Source organism: Nicotiana tomentosiformis, chromosome 2 (genome assembly GCF_000390325.3).
Source record: "Nicotiana tomentosiformis chromosome 2, ASM39032v3, whole genome shotgun sequence".
In the NCBI taxonomy this organism is placed as follows: domain Eukaryota; kingdom Viridiplantae; phylum Streptophyta; class Magnoliopsida; order Solanales; family Solanaceae; genus Nicotiana; species Nicotiana tomentosiformis.
Genome location: NC_090813.1, coordinates 13,610,077 through 13,625,720, shown reverse-complemented (window position 1 = coordinate 13,625,720; position 15,644 = coordinate 13,610,077). Strand labels below are relative to the sequence as shown.

At 37.2% G+C, this 15,644-nt stretch overlaps 2 protein-coding genes across 24 annotated transcripts; both read left to right on the top strand.

Annotated features, from left to right (window-relative positions):
• The first annotated feature begins 10,512 nt into the window (after positions 1-10,512).
• On the top strand, positions 10,513-13,230 carry LOC104121436 (uncharacterized). 23 transcript variants are annotated; one of them, XR_011413688.1, is made up of 6 exons: positions 10,513-10,669; positions 11,560-11,615; positions 11,757-11,839; positions 11,928-12,188; positions 12,281-12,356; positions 12,969-13,230. XR_011413688.1 is itself a non-coding variant. In XM_070194999.1 (6 exons), exons 1-4 carry the CDS (start codon positions 10,582-10,584, stop codon positions 12,097-12,099), a joined length of 303 nt encoding a protein of 100 aa, XP_070051100.1. In that variant the 5' UTR covers positions 10,513-10,581; the 3' UTR covers positions 12,100-12,188; positions 12,281-12,356; positions 12,969-13,230. The 23 variants fall into 23 exon arrangements, 5 of the variants coding, with proteins under 5 accessions (XP_070051100.1, XP_070051096.1, XP_070051097.1 ...); XR_011413687.1 differs by having other exon boundaries at positions 11,550-11,615; XR_011413680.1 differs by adding an exon at positions 11,278-11,362 and having other exon boundaries at positions 11,560-11,839.
• A 1,355-nt stretch (positions 13,231-14,585) lies between these two features.
• LOC104121434 (pectinesterase 1-like) lies at positions 14,586-15,176 on the top strand. Its single transcript, XM_070192856.1, has one exon. The coding sequence runs from the start codon at positions 14,586-14,588 to the stop codon at positions 15,174-15,176; it is 591 nt and encodes a 196-aa protein (XP_070048957.1).
• Positions 15,177-15,644: the final 468 nt, after the last annotated feature.

The following is a 15,644-nucleotide window of genomic DNA, read 5'->3' as shown; positions in this document are numbered from 1 at the left end:
AGAAGTTATCCTTCCTCGTTAATTTATCTTATAATAAGTATACTCTCATTCCGGAGGTACATAAGAAAATGTCCTCCTTTCTTGTGGAGCGGGCCGAACGCCTCGGCAGGATAGATGCATCTATGGATCGTGCCGCACGTTCCTCGACAGTGTACCCGAAACTCTGGATCGGGTCGTACAACCTCGACAGAAATCGTGTTTAATAATAATTATTATACGATACTTTGATAGTTTATTGCAGCTTGTGAAGCTAATTGATGAATTGAAAATCTTTGAAATTTAATGAATTATTATTCCTGCTTGTTAAGGATTTATTGTTATTCCTGTAAATGAGACTAATTGATAAATTTAGAAATTTATTGAAATTGAAAGAAATTTAATTATTTTTACTGGTTAAATAAATTATTGATATATTCTGTGAATCATGCTGATTTAGATATTCTAGTTTTATTTCAATTATTATTATTGACCCATAGTGAGTGTTAAAGTCGGCCATCTCGTCTCTACCACTTCGAGATTAGACTTGATACTTACTGGGTACACGTTGTTTACGTACTCATACTACACTTGCTGCACTTTTTGTGTAGGACCTGAGGCAAGTACTAATAGGGGGCCTATCGTCTTACACCCATGTTATCCAGGGGCATAGTGGTGAGCTGCCTTTCTGAGCCGTTCTGCAGCTACCACTGTCTCTCCTTGTATTTTTCATTCTGTCTATTTTTATTTCAGACAGTATTAGTGGTTTTGTATAATCTACTAGATGCTCATACACTTGCGACACCAGGTCTTGGCACACACATTGGTAGAATTTGGTGTCTTATTATTTTTTTTGGATTTAAATTGTTTTTTATATGTTTAATTTATTAGTTGGCTTGCCTAGCTATAGTGTTGGGCGCCATCATAACCTATAGGTGAAATTGGGTCGTGAAAACATGGTATCAGAGCTCTAGGTTCACGTAGCTCTTACAAGTTATAAGCAGACCTAATAGAGTCTTGCGGATCGGTACGGAAACGTTTGTACTTATCTTCGAGAGGCTATAGGGTGTTAGGAAACTATCTTTCTTCATATTCCATCGTGCAATTAATGTAATACTAAATATCCTTCTCTTATTCTCTCACAGATGGTGAGAACGCACTCTAATGAGGTTCTAGACCAGGGAAGAGCTACTCCCCCAGTTGCTAGAGGCCGAGGGAAGGCTCCAGCCCGTGGTAGAGGGGGAGGACGTCCCAGGACTGTTCCAGTTATGCCGCCAATGGGTCCAACAGAGAATCCCATTATTGAGGAATAGGGTGAGGTGCCTGTGGCAGAGCCAGCTCCGGTGGATTTCATATATGCACCAGGATTTCAGAACGTCATGGGTCGTATGCTGCGGTTCATGGACAATATGACTCAGGTCGGTTTATTTCCGGCAGACCCAGCCACATCTCAGGCGGGTGGAGGAGCACAGACCCCTACCGCACTGGCCCATGGACATGCAGCTGCTGTATATCAGACCCATGGTGCACTACCCGTGGGTGGAGCCCAGTCAGTGGCAGCAGCTACACCTGAGCCCATGCCAGCTGTAGCCGTCGATCCTCAGAAACTATTGGACATATGGACTAGACTACATCCTCCTGTCTTTGGGGGTGAGCGACATGAGGATCCCCAAGATTTCATTGATCGGTGCAAGGATAGACTGTACAACATGAGGATATTGGAGTCTCATGGGGTAGACTTTGCTACTTTTCAGCTAGAGGGCAGAGCCCGTAGATGGTGGCAGTCTTATATTCTTAGCAGACCAGCAGACTCTCCTCCTATGACTTGGGACAGGTTCACCCGTATCTTCCTGGACAGGTATATTCCACCCTCCCAGAGGGAAGAGTTGAGGTTTCAGTTTGAGCAGCTCCAGCAGGGTCAGATGTCAGTGACCGATTATGAGGCGAGGTTTTCTGATTTATCTCGACATGCACTTATGATACTCCCTATTGAGGCAGAGAGAGTGCGGAGGTTTGTTGCGGGTTTACATACTGGCATTCAGGCCACTATGGCTCGAGAGGTTGAGATGGGTACTTCTTATGAGCTAGTCGTGGAGATAGCCCGCAGGATTGAGGGTGTACGTCAGCGGAGCCGAGAGCAGGTTACGAGAGATAAGCGGTTTAGGTATTCTGGAGAGTTCAGAGGTGCTCCATCTGGGGGCAGAGGTCAGTTCGTGAGAGGGCAGTCCAGCAGGCCCCCATATCCAGCACCACCGCCTCCTCGAGGTGCTCTAGTGCGACCTTATCTCAGTGCTATACCAGAGAGTTCTTATCGCCCACCAGCTATTCAGGGTCCTTCCAGTGGGTATTCAGGTCCCTAGGGCCAACCACTTAGTCAGCAGCCCATCGTACCGAAGAGTTGTTACGAGTGCGGGGACCCCAGTCACATGCGGAGATTTTGCCCCAGACTGTGGGGTAGACCAGTGCAGCAGGGTCAGCAGCCTATGATTACTGCACCAGTTGCTCCACCAGTAGTTCGACCACCAAGAGGTGGAGGACAGGTGGGTAGGGGCCGTCCTAGAAGTGGAGGTCAGCCAGGCGGAGGCCAGCCAGTTGGCGCTCCAGCTCGGTTCTATGCTTTTCCAGCCAGACCAGATGCATAGGCCTCAGATGCCATGATTATAGGTATTATTTCTGTTTACGGCAAAGATGCCTCAGTATTATTTGATCCAGGATCTACGTATTCATATGTGTCATCTCTATTTGCTCCATTCCTGGGTATTTCTCGTGAGTCCTTGAGTACTCATGTTTATGTGTCCACTCCTGTAGGCGATTCTATTATTGTGAACCGGATCTACCGGTATTGTATTATTACATTCTGTGGTTATGAAACTAGAGCAGATCTATTATTGTTCGAGATGACCGATTTTGAAATTATTCTGGGTATGGGGTGGTTATCTCCATATCATGCTATTCTAGATCGTCATGCCAAAATTGTTACCTTGGCTATTCCATCTTTGCCTATGCTGGAGTGGAATGGTTCGCCTGTTAGTTCATTTAATCGAGTTATTTCTTTTATAAAGGCTCAACACATGGTTGAAAAGGGTTGTTTGGCTTATCTAGCCTATGTTCGGGATACTGCTGCAGAGACTCCGGCTATTGATTCAGTGCCTGTAGTTCGGGAATTCTCCGATGTATTTTCGTCAGATCTTCCAGGTATGCCACCTGATCGTGATATTGATTTCTGTATTGACTTGGTTTAAGATACCCAGCCTATATCTATGCCACCGTATCGCATGGCTCCGAAAGAATTGAAAGAACAACTTGAGGAGTTACTAGCCAAAGGGTTCGTCAGACCGATTGTATCGCCTTGGGGTGCACCAGTATTATTTGTAAAGAATAAGGATGGAACAATGCGGATGTGTATTGATTATCGTCAACTGAACAAAGTCACTATTAAGAACAAGTATCCGTTGCCGCGTATTGATGATCTATTTGACCAGTTGCAGGGTGCTAGGGTATTCTCTAAGATCGACTTGAGGTCGGGGTAACATCAGTTGAAGATTCGGGATTCGGATGTTCCGAACACTACTTTTCGGATAAGATATGGTCATTATGAGTTTCTGGTGATGTCCTTCGATTTAACTAATGCCCCGGCAGCGTTTATGGATCTGATGAACAGGGTATTCGGGCCATATATTGATTCGTTTGTCATTTTCTTTATTGATGACATTTTGATCTACTCGCGCAGTAAGGAGGAGCATGAGCAGCATATGAGAGTAGTGCTTCATACATAGCATGAACAAAAGCTATATGCTAAGTTCTCTAAATGTGAGTTCTGGCTTGAGTCTGTAGCATTTTTAGGGCATATTGTATCGGGCGAGGGCATTAACGTTGATCCCAAAAAGATTGAGGCAGTTCAAAATTGGCATCGTCCCACTTCGGCGACTAAGATCGGGAGTTTTCTGGGTTTAGCATGTTATTATCGTTGGTTCGTGGAGGGTTTTTCGTCTATTGGAGCACCTTTGACCAAATTAACCCAGAAGGGTGCTCCGTTCCGATGGTCCGATGATTGTGAAGTGAGCTTTCAGAAGCTCAAGACAACATTGACTACAGCACAAGTGTTAGCATTGCCTTCCGGTTCGGGAATGTATATAGTGTATTGTGACGCTTCACGCGTTGGTTTGGATTGTGTATTAATGCAGGAAGAGCGAGTTATTGCATATGCTTCACGTCAGCTGAAGCCCCACGAGCAAAATTATCCGGTACATGATTTGGAGTTAGCTGCGATTGTTCACGCTCTTAAGATTTGGAGGCATTAGCTTTATGGGGTGTCTTGTGAAGTTTACACTAATCATCGCAGTTTGCAGCATTTGTTCAAGCAGAGGGACCTAAATTTGAGACAGCGCAGATGGCTTGAGTTACTGAAAGATTATGATATTACTATCCTATACCATCCGGATAAAGCAAATATGGTTGCAGACGCCTTGAGTAGAAAGGCGGAGAGTATGGATAGTTTGGCTTTCATTACAGCAAAGGAGAGGCCATTAGCTTTGGATATTCAATCCTTGGCTAACCGACTTGTGAGATTGGACATTTCAGAGCCCAGCCGAGTTCTTGCATGTGTTGTAGCTCAATCTTCACTATTTGAGCAGATCAAGGCTTGCCAGTATGATGATCCACACTTAATGGTTCTTCGAGAAATGGTACTACGGGGTGGTACCAAGGAAGTTACTATTGGAGCGGATGGTGTTCTGCGACTCCAGGATCGTCTATGTGTTCCTAATGTGGATGGACTGAGGAAAAAGATCCTAGAGAATGCACACAGTTCTCGGTATTCTATTCATCCAGGTGCTACGAAGATGTATCGTGATTTGAGGCAACATTATTGGTGGAAGCGATTAAAAAAGGACATAGTTAAGTATGAAGCTAGGTGTCTAAATTGCCAGCAAGTTAAATATGAGCACAAGAGGCCAGGTGGCCTACTTCAGCAGATGACTATACCAGAGTGGAAATGGGAACGCATCACTATGGACTTTGTAGTTGGGTTGCCGCAGACCTTGCGGAAGTTTGATGCAGTTTGGGTCATTATTGATAGGCTGACCAAGTCGGCACATTTTATTCCTGTTGTGACTACGTATACTTCAGATAGGTTGGCCCGGATATATATCCAGGAGATAGTTCGGTTACACGGTGTGCTAATTTCTATCATATCAGATAGAGGCCCTCAGTTTAATTCACATTTCTGGAGAGCAGTACAGAGTGAGTTGGGGACCCGTGTAGAGCTCAGCACAGTCTTTCATCCGCAGACCAACGGGCAGTCAGAGCGGACAATTTAGATTTTGGAGGATATGCTCAGGGCATGTGTGATTGACTTTGGAGGTCAGTGGGATCGTTTCTTTCCTTTGGCCGAGTTTGCTTATAATAACAGTTACCAATCCAGCATCGCGATGGCTCCATTTGAGGCTTTATACGATGTCGTTCGCCCATCGGGTGGTTTGAGCTCGGTGGGGCTAAGTTATATGGTACTGATTTGGTGAAGGATGCCTTGGAAAAGGTAAAGTTGATTCAGGAGTGACTTCCTACAGCACAGTCCAGACAGAAGAGTTACGCGGATCAGAAAGCGCGTGATTTATCATTTATGATAGGTGAAAAAGTTCTCTTGAAATTTTCGCCGATGAAGGGAATCATGAGATTTGAGAAAAAGGGAAAATTGAGCCCAAGGTTTATAGGCCCATTTGAGGTGTTGAGACGAGTTGGGGAGGTTGCTTATGAGCTTGTATTGCCACCCAGTCTATCGGGAGTTCATCCGATTTATCATGTATCTATGCTCCGGAAGTATCATGCCAATCTATCACATGTGTTAGACTTCAGAACAGTTTAGCTAGATAATAGCTTAGGTTATGAAGAGGAGCCAGTTGCAATTGTTGATAAGCAGGTTCGCCAGTTGAGGTCCAAGAGGATTTCTGCAGTAAAAGTCCAGTGGAGGGGCCAACCAGTAGAGGAAGCAACTTGGGAGGCCGAGGAAAATATGCGGAGCAGATATCCACACTTATTTGGCACTCCAGGTATTATTCTAAACCCGTTCGAGGATGAACGTTTGTTTAAGAGGTGGAGAATGTGATGACCCAAAAATGTCATCTTTAAATTTAATAATTAATTCTGTGTTCTAAGATATCGAAAAGCACTATTTATCATTCCTCGACTTGCGTGCGCAATCTGTAAAATAATCTGAAAAGTTTTTATGTAAAAAATGGATAAAATATGAATTAGAGCTTTAAAACTCAACTGAGTTGACTTTGGTCAATATTTTGAGCAAACAAACTCGGATCAGTGTTTTGACAGTTCTGGTAGGTCCGAATCGTGATTTGGGACTTGGGCGTATGCCCGGAATCAAATTCTGAGGTCCCTAGCCCGAGATATGAAATTTTGATAAAAAATTAAAAGTTTAAGTTCAAATAGTGGCCAGATGTCGAATTATGTGCAAACGACCCCGGAATAGCATTTTGATGATTCTAACAGCTCTGTATGGTGATTTTGGACTTAGGAGCGTGATCGAAATTTTATTTGGAAGTCCGTAGTGAAATTAGGCTTGAAATGGCTAAAGCAAGAATTTAAATTTGGAAGTTTGAGCGGGGAGTTGACTTTTTGATACCGGAGTCGGAATCCAGTTTTGAAAATTTTTATAGCTTTGTTATGTCATTTATGACTTGTGTACAAAATTTGAGATCAATCGGACTTGATTTGATAGGTTTCGACATCGAATGTAGAAGTTGGAAATTTTAAGTTTCATTAAGCTTGAATTGGAGCATGATTCGTGATTTTAGCGTCGTTTTATGTGATTTGAGGTTTCAAATAAGTTCGTATGATGTTTTAGGACTTGTCGGTATATTTGGTTGAGATCCCGAGGGCCTCGATTGAGTTTCGGATGGTTAACGGATCAAAAGTTGGACTTAAAAAGCTGCTGCAATTTTTCCTCTTCTGTTGGACATTCTGGGCTGTGATCGAGCCCAGATATCGAGCCAGATATCGAGCCCAGGTATCGAGCCCAGATATTGAGCCCAGGTATCGAGCCCAGGTTTGACGAGGCTCAGGCTCGAGCTTGTGTATCGAAGCCATGATCGAAGGTCCAACTCGAGGGCCATGATCGAAGGCAAGGCTCGAGGGCCAGGATCGAGACCCAAGATCGAGGGTCACAATCAAAGGCTCAAGCTCGATGCCATGATTGAGGCTATGATCGAAGGACCAGGCTTGATTCTATAATCGAGGCCATGACCGAGGTCCAGGCTCGAGCCTGTGATCGAAGCCACGATCGAGGCCTAGGCTCGAGGGCCATGATCGAAGCCACGATCGAGGCCCAGTTCTGAAGGCTGTCTAGGCAGTTTTATAAAAAGAGGCAATTCGTCCCATTCACCATTTTTACCAAATTGGAGCTTGAGCAGAGGCAATTTTAGATAGATTTTTAAGAAAATACATTGGGGTAAGTGATTCTAATTCGGATTTGGTTTATAAACACAAATATATTATTGTTCTCATCATTTAATTAGAGTTTTGAGATTGAAATTTGGGAAATTTTTAGAAATCTCATAGAAATAAATTTTTGAGATTTCGGTATCGATTCGGAGTCGGATTTGATTGAAACTAGTATGGTTGGACTCGTAATTGAATGGGTTATCGGATTTCATAACTTTCTCCGGATTCCGAGATATGGGCCCTACGGAAAAAGTTTTAATTAATTTCGAAATTTTTATTAAAAGTGTAGTATTTTCTTATAGAATTGATTCCTATAATATTTTTAGTGATTGTATCGAATTATTTTGGCTAGATTCGAGCAAGACAGAGTTGGATAATCGTGGAAAAGACCTTCTAGTGGATTAAATTGGAGCAAGACGAGGTAAGTCTCTTGTCTAATCTTGTGAGGGAGAAATTACCTCATAGGTGATTAAAATTAAATAATTATTACTAATTGTGGGGGTTACGTACGCATGAGGTGACGAGAGTCTGTGCGTAGCTACTATTAATGCTAAAGTCCGGGTAGTTTAGGACTCAAAGCATGAATTACTTGTGTAAATTGTATTCCTTGTTTAATTAATATTACTTGATATATATATATATATATATATATATATATATATATATATATATATATATATATATATATATTGTGAATTGTTAGCTAAAAATATTAAAGGATGAAAATCTCATATACTTGATTTTCTGTTTAAATTAATTAATTATTAAGAGAAATTGTTCTTCCTCGTTAATTTATCTTATAATAAATATACTCTCATTCCGGAGGTACATAAGAAAATGTACTCCTTTCTTGTGAAGCGGGCCGAACGCCTCGGCAGGATAGATGCATCTATGGATCGTGCCGCACGTCCCTCAGCAATGTACACGAAACTCTGGATCGGGCCGTACGACCTCGGTAGAAATCGTACTTAATAATAATTATTACATGATACTTTGATAGTTTATTGCAGCTTGTGAAGCTAATTGATGAATTGAAAATCTTTGAAATTTAATGAATTATTATTCCTACTTGTTAAGGAATTATTGTTATTCCTGTAAATGAGACTAATTGATAAATTTAGAAATTTATTGAAATTGAAAGAAATATAATTATTTCTGCTGGTTAATTAAACTATTGATATATTCTGTGAATCATGTAGATCTAGATATTCTAGTTTTATTTCAATTATTATTATTGACCCATAGTGAGTGTCAAAGTCGGCCATCTCGTCTATACCACTTCGAGATTAGGCTTGATACTTACTGGGTACACGTTGTTTACGTACTCATACTACACTTCCTACACTGTTTGTGTAGGACCTGAGGCAAGTACTAGTGGGGGACCTATCGTCTTACACCCACGTTATCCAGGGGCATAGTGGTGAGCTGCCTTTCTGAGCCGTTCTGCAGCTACCACTGTCTCTCCTTGTATTTTTCATTCTATCTATTTTTATTTCAGACAGTATTAGTGATTTTGTATAATCTACTAGATGCTCATATACTTGTAACACCAGATCTTGGCACACACAATAGTAGAATTTGGTGTCTTATTATTTTTCTTGGATTTAAATTTTTTTTATACATGTTTAATTTATTAGTTGGCTTGCCTAGCTATAGTGTTGGGTATCATCACGACCTATAGGTGAAATTGGATCGTGACACCTACATATTTTCAGTCTTTTTCTTTGATATTCTTACTCACCTTCTTTCTCAAAGATTTCATTAGTTCAAGTGTTCAACAATATTTTTAAGTTTCCAATAGTTCTATACTTCTATTACTCTATAAGATCTTATCTAAGATCAATAATATCTCAAGAAAGATTAAATGAGTTGGTTATATTATCAATGGAACATGAACTATTAGAGAAAATCGATTATAAAAAAATTATTAACAACTTTATATCACTACAAGAAATAAGCTAAATTGCGTAGGTTTATTTGTGGGAGTTATAAGAACCCCCACTATAAGATCATTTTATGGCATTTATTTTAACCCCCGCTATATATTTCTTTTTGTGGCGATTTTATTGTAGAGGTTTTTTATAACCTCTGCAAATTGCATCAAATTGTGGGGATTTTTAAAATGCTATAATTCAATACAATTTGTGGTGTTTAATAACCCCACAATTTAGGATGTCAATCAAAAGTTTGAATTATGGAGAAACATCTTAGAGAGCAAATATTTTAGGATAAATATAAATAAGAGCGAATATACGCACTATAACTTTAATCAGCATGTGAAGAGCGAAGTTGAGGTGAAACTAGACGAGATTGCGGTGCTAAAATGCTAACAATTTAATATCGATATATAGGTTCATTGTTCAAGAGAATGAAATAATAGATAAAATGTTACTCATATAATTAAAATCAGATTGTTATGATGGAGAAGTGCTACATATTATGTGATAGAAGAATATCTATCAAAGTGAAAGGTAAGTAATAGTTATAAGATCGATAATATTGTATGGTAGTGAGTGTTAAGTCACTAAAACCCAATATATCCCCAAGATGAATGTTGGAGAGATGCGAATATTAAGATGCACGACGGTCAAACAAGATTAGACTAGATAAAAATGATTACATTCACTAAAAGTTGCACGTAGCACATGTTGAGGATCAAATGAGAGGTAGCTTCAGATGGCTTAATAATGTCTTACGTCAACCTACATACACACTAATCCATAAGTATAAAATTAAAAGAAAATTATAAAATATATGTCTCATATTCATAATATTAGACGTTTTGAATTTAAATAAATAATAGTAGTAATTTTAAATTTTTCTTACATTTAATAAAGGATATTTATAATTTTAATTAAATGATTTAATTTAATGATATTTTGTGATTTTTTTCTATATTTTAATTTATTATTTGTTTGGATGTGTTATTTTTTTGTGTGTAGTATATATGTCAATAATGTTTAAGTATATTTTATTAGTAATAAGTTAGCTTTAATGCCTAAATTTTATTATATTTAAATAGATAAAAAAGAAATAAATAAAAGAGAAAAGAAATATTTAAAAGACAATATTGGACATCATCCTCAAAAATTTCAGAACTAAGCGGGCAAAATTCCTTCTCTTTTTCTCCCTCATTTTTTCACAGGGCACGATATGTTTCAGAAGGGCTCAACTCCCCCTCCCCAACTCACGAAATCTTTCAGGAGGCTCAATTCCCCTTCTTCATCATCTTCTCTACATAGTAAGTCGGTGCAATTCAAAAAATAAAGAATTGTCATGCTCTTTCTTATTTTCTGTTACGGTATTTTTTGTTTATTTTTCGATGTAGAATTTGTAACCGAAATTGTTTAAATATTCTTGTGGATCTGTATATTATTACAGGTTTTGGGTTAAATTGTGATTCATTATTGTGTGGTCCATTGTTCTCGAGTTCGTGATTACAATTGAGTGTGTACTTTTAAAAGCCTAGATTTTTTTACTATGTGTTTTGCTCTTCAATTTTGCTTCAGATAGTTAGATTTTAATAACAGGAAATCATGTGAGTTCATCTTAGATACCATCACAGACTGATTGCCCATAACTTTTCTTAGGATGTGTGGAAATTGGGGGGGGGGGGGGGGGGGGGGGAGATTATTATTGAGCAGCGAAAGAAGAATAGAAATACCTTTGGGTGCCTGCAATTGTTCCGTTGAGTTTTCTTAATCTTTCGGCACTCCTTGTGTTTATCTTCTATACTAAAAGATATGGTGTTCAGATTATGAGTTTTTGATAAACTAAATTTATCATGATTCTTATTTTATCAGTCATTTTTTCTTTGTGCTTTACATTCTATTTAGTTGTAATGACAAGGTGATGCACATCCATCGAAGATTAAATGCTCTAATACCAATGCAAAGGTTTTGAGATTGGTGGGTTGGTATGATAGCACCGATGGGTGAGTTTTCTTAACTCATTTATTGGCAAGACACTCTTTTAAGAGAAAACTTATCTTTTATATAACATGCTTCTTGAATTACATGAAGTTACAATAATTCAAGACCATTTGCTCCATTGAATATCAGTTGCATTAAGTACTATAGAGTAATTTGTTTCATATTCTCTTACAACTGTTATTGATATAGATACTGGCAGGATTCATGTCTTAGAAGATTTGATTAAGTTCCTCAAGATATATATGAGATGTTGAAGTAAGCTAGTTGTATATATATTTCATTTGTTATGATATATGTATTTGAATCTGTGATTTTTGTTACTATAGTTTAAGAAATACTTCTATCATACTCCTTCCCATTTCCCTTTTTATAATGCATGATCTGTTCGGTGCAAAGATGCATGGTGAAGGAATATATTTCGCTGGTGAATATGTATGCAAAAGTTTCAGGATTGTTTACTGATATGATAGTATTGATGGGTAAGTTATGCTTCGTAACTTGTCTTTTGACCAAGTATTCGTTTCGTAGAAAGTTTACTTTTTATATAACAAACTTCTTGCATTATAGGAAGCTACAATTATTGGAAAAACATTTGCAGCATTGAACACCAGTTGAAGTTACAAAGAAATGGTAGCCTTGTGAACAATTAACACAATTGGCTCATTGACATCTTGCTATATATGTGGCTACAGGATGGTTAACTTTGTCCGGGTTTAATTTTATTTTCCTAAAGTTTTAATGGATATTGAGATGGTTAACCGATGAAGAAGAACAACTTAAAGAAACTAATCAAACAAAAGTTTTGGAATTCAATTGTTGAGATGTCAAGTAAGTTACCTCCTACATTTTCAATCCTTGCACTTCTTTTCCCAAGGTTATGTTAAGTAAGTAAGAGCACTTTGTTTCATATTCTTTTGCAGTTATTGCTAATACAGATTCTAGTAGAATTCATGCCTTAGAAGATTGATTAAGTCCCTCAAGAAACAAGATGTTCAAGTAAGCTGGTAGTATATAAATTCTACATTTTTTGTTAAAGTTTTGGCACTTTTTTTGCTTCTTTTGCTTGAAGTTAGCTCCATAAGATTTTGAAACTCGTTTGTTTGTTTAACTAATTATTATTCCCCCTCCTATTTTATCAGTTTATTTCTTTTACTTCATTGTTCCAGTGTTGTTAGCGGTCAACTTTGGTACAAGTTTAACTTCTATTAATCATGGGGCTGGATTGAAGCTTATACTTTATTTTCTTAATTCTAATGTTAGAAGACCTGTCGAGGTTGACTTATACTTTAATAGTTACATATGTGGTCTTTTTCATGAATATATAGCTAGAATTTATGCCGCCGAGTAGAATAATTTGTAAGTTTTGTGATAATATACGAGGAAACAACTTTGTACTTTAGTTCTTGTTCATGTGAGAGTATCTAGCAACTTCTGTTTAATGCTGTTTTTACTTGTTAAACCAAGTGACCGATTTATTTGTTAGAAGATTTGGAGTTTTTGTTTATTTATGTAACTTGATTTGTCCAACAACTTGTGTATAATGCTATTGTTAGACTATGCTACTCGTTTATAACTTATTCATCGAATGTTTTTGTTTAATTATTTCAGCATAGTGATGTGAAGAGCGAGTCTGCTTCACCCGTGGGTGTAAGAGTATCATCAAGTGACGGCAACACAAATTAGTGAATCACCAAGCAAGTACTTTGGATTTTTGTATATTTATTCATTGAGGAACTACTCTAGATTGTCTAACATTAAAGTTATTATATACTTTATGTGTTTGTATAACTTTAGTTTTATTTCAATTTGATTTGTAATGTTTGTTAAAAACTTACAATAGATATTTTAATGAAATTTGATTTTTGTTGTATGAGTTATTTAGTAAAGTTATTTATTGAATCCTAAAATTAAAATCTTGAAATAGGTATTGCGACATTTATAAATTGCCAATATTAAATAATTTTTTTAACGATTGAGTTTAAATTGTGGGGGTTATATATCCCCACAAATAATTTTTCTTAAACATTAAGATCATATTATTGGGGTTACAAACTACCACTAATTGCCTTTGAAAACCGCCACAAATTAAAAATTTATTTTGTGGCGGTCGTCGTGGAGGTTTTAGAAAACTGCTACAAAAATGCTCGTGGAGAATATAACTATGACATTTTTTAAAACCGCCACAATTCATTTTGTGGAGGTTGAAAACTGCCACAAATTGACAAAAAAAAGCCCCACAAAATGAGCCTTTTTTGTAGATATATCAAAAAGTTAGTAGAATAGACTTCAAATAAAAATATATCTTATAACTTTTTAAAAAAAATTTAGGCCTCAAAAAACTATGGCTTTAGACCCTGTATGTGCTTGAGCCGCCCTTGGGATATAAGCAATAGGAGTAGAAAATGCTAAGCTAATTGGTCTCAAAACTATTATGTCTATGCATTTTCAATAAATGTATTATCGCATTGCTAGTATAATAAATATATTGACTTAAAAATTGTTTATACTTTCACTTTTCATTAAGATTCTCTCTGCTGTGGGGTGGGCTTGTAGTTACAGGATAGCAGTAGCGTCGTGCAAAACGAAAACCTTGTGAGTTCGTCTTAATCCAATTAGATTATACTAGTAATACCGATTGTTAAAAAATATTTATACTATCACTATTTTTTTACTTATTACAAAAGGTTATTTATTTTATTATCCACGTTACCAAGTTAGGCTTTTTTATACAGCTAATTTGAGTGGAAAAAAGCTATGCACAGAATATTTTACCCTAACATGTTTAATTATACTGTCAATACGCAGAAGTTACGTGAACTCGTATTGTTGTATATATCCATAACACCCAAGAATTAAATGGATAAAAGAAGTTTCTATTTCTAGACAATTTAAAAAAGTATAGTGAAAGTTTTGACACATGTAAACTTGCTGAACTTGCACTAGAGAAATCCTACTAGCCATGTAATTTTATAGTAACAAACAGATTGAAAATTGTAACGACACCTTGACCTATAACATACACTTGTATTACAAAGAGACAAATATTCACCTTTAGACAATCTATTTTCTTGGATCGCCAAGTAAACTTCTCATTGCCTTTACAATATAAATACAACCCTAGTTAAAGCATTTCATCTTTCCTCATAATAAAACACCATTATCAATTTTCCCCTTTTCTTCCTTGAAAAATCAATAAAAATAGAAGAAAAAGGGAGGAAAAAAAAAATGGCTCTTCATAACCAACTCTTGCTTCTCATTTCCCTTTCTTTTCTTGTTTTTCAACTCAACATTGCTACCCCTACCCCCTCCCCTACCCCTACCCCTACCCCTACCCCTACCCCTATTTCTTACATTTCTTCATCACCAAATGTATCACCATCTCCTTCACCATCCACAGAAAATCTTGAAATTCCAACAAATGATCAAGTTTCACTTGGAAACAAAGATTCTGTAAACCATTATGTTGATTCACTAATGGAAAAATCAGTGTCTAAGACAGAAGATTTCCTTGACACCGTTGTCGAAAAGAGATTATCTGATCCAGCAGCTGATCCTTTTACTAAAGACTGTCTTTTGGTATGCAAAGAAGTGTACGAGAATGCAGTTGATGCAATGAAAAAGACAATTGAAGATGTTGACAGAGGTTCTTATTACAGTGCTAATGTTGATCTTAGTGCATTGACTACTGATTTAGAAACTTGTATGGATTGTATTAAGGAGATATATGGTGATGATCAAGAATTCATGTCATTTGATGATTGGGCAGAGAAAATTACTGAAGATGCCTTGGAAAAAATTGTGGGCTTTAGCAGTTAAATTATAAAAAGACTGGATTTAACTTATATGCATTGACAGTCAGTGCATATGTTAAATTAATATAAGACTATTAATTCATAAAGATACAATTTTTATATGGTTGTTCTTTATAGCTGAGGATTCAGGTGGTTTGGGTGGAATATTAATAATTAATAACCTGGCTAATGTTTATTTAATTAGTGTTCTCTTTTATTACCTTGTTGGGTTTGTAATTCAGGGGAAAGAATTGGTCAAGACTCTTGGCTAACTAATAATTATATTGGTAACAATTTTGCTGTACTGTAATTTCTTTTCTTCTTTGATTAAAAATTTCTCAAACACACGTTTTAGCAATTTGGAAATCAAAATTGGTGTTAGATCATTTACATATCAAGCATTCCATAATTTGAAAGGATTTAATTTATATGCACCGATAATTGTAAAGAATTTTTATACTATTAGCATAATTTGACATGTTGTAGTTGGTAA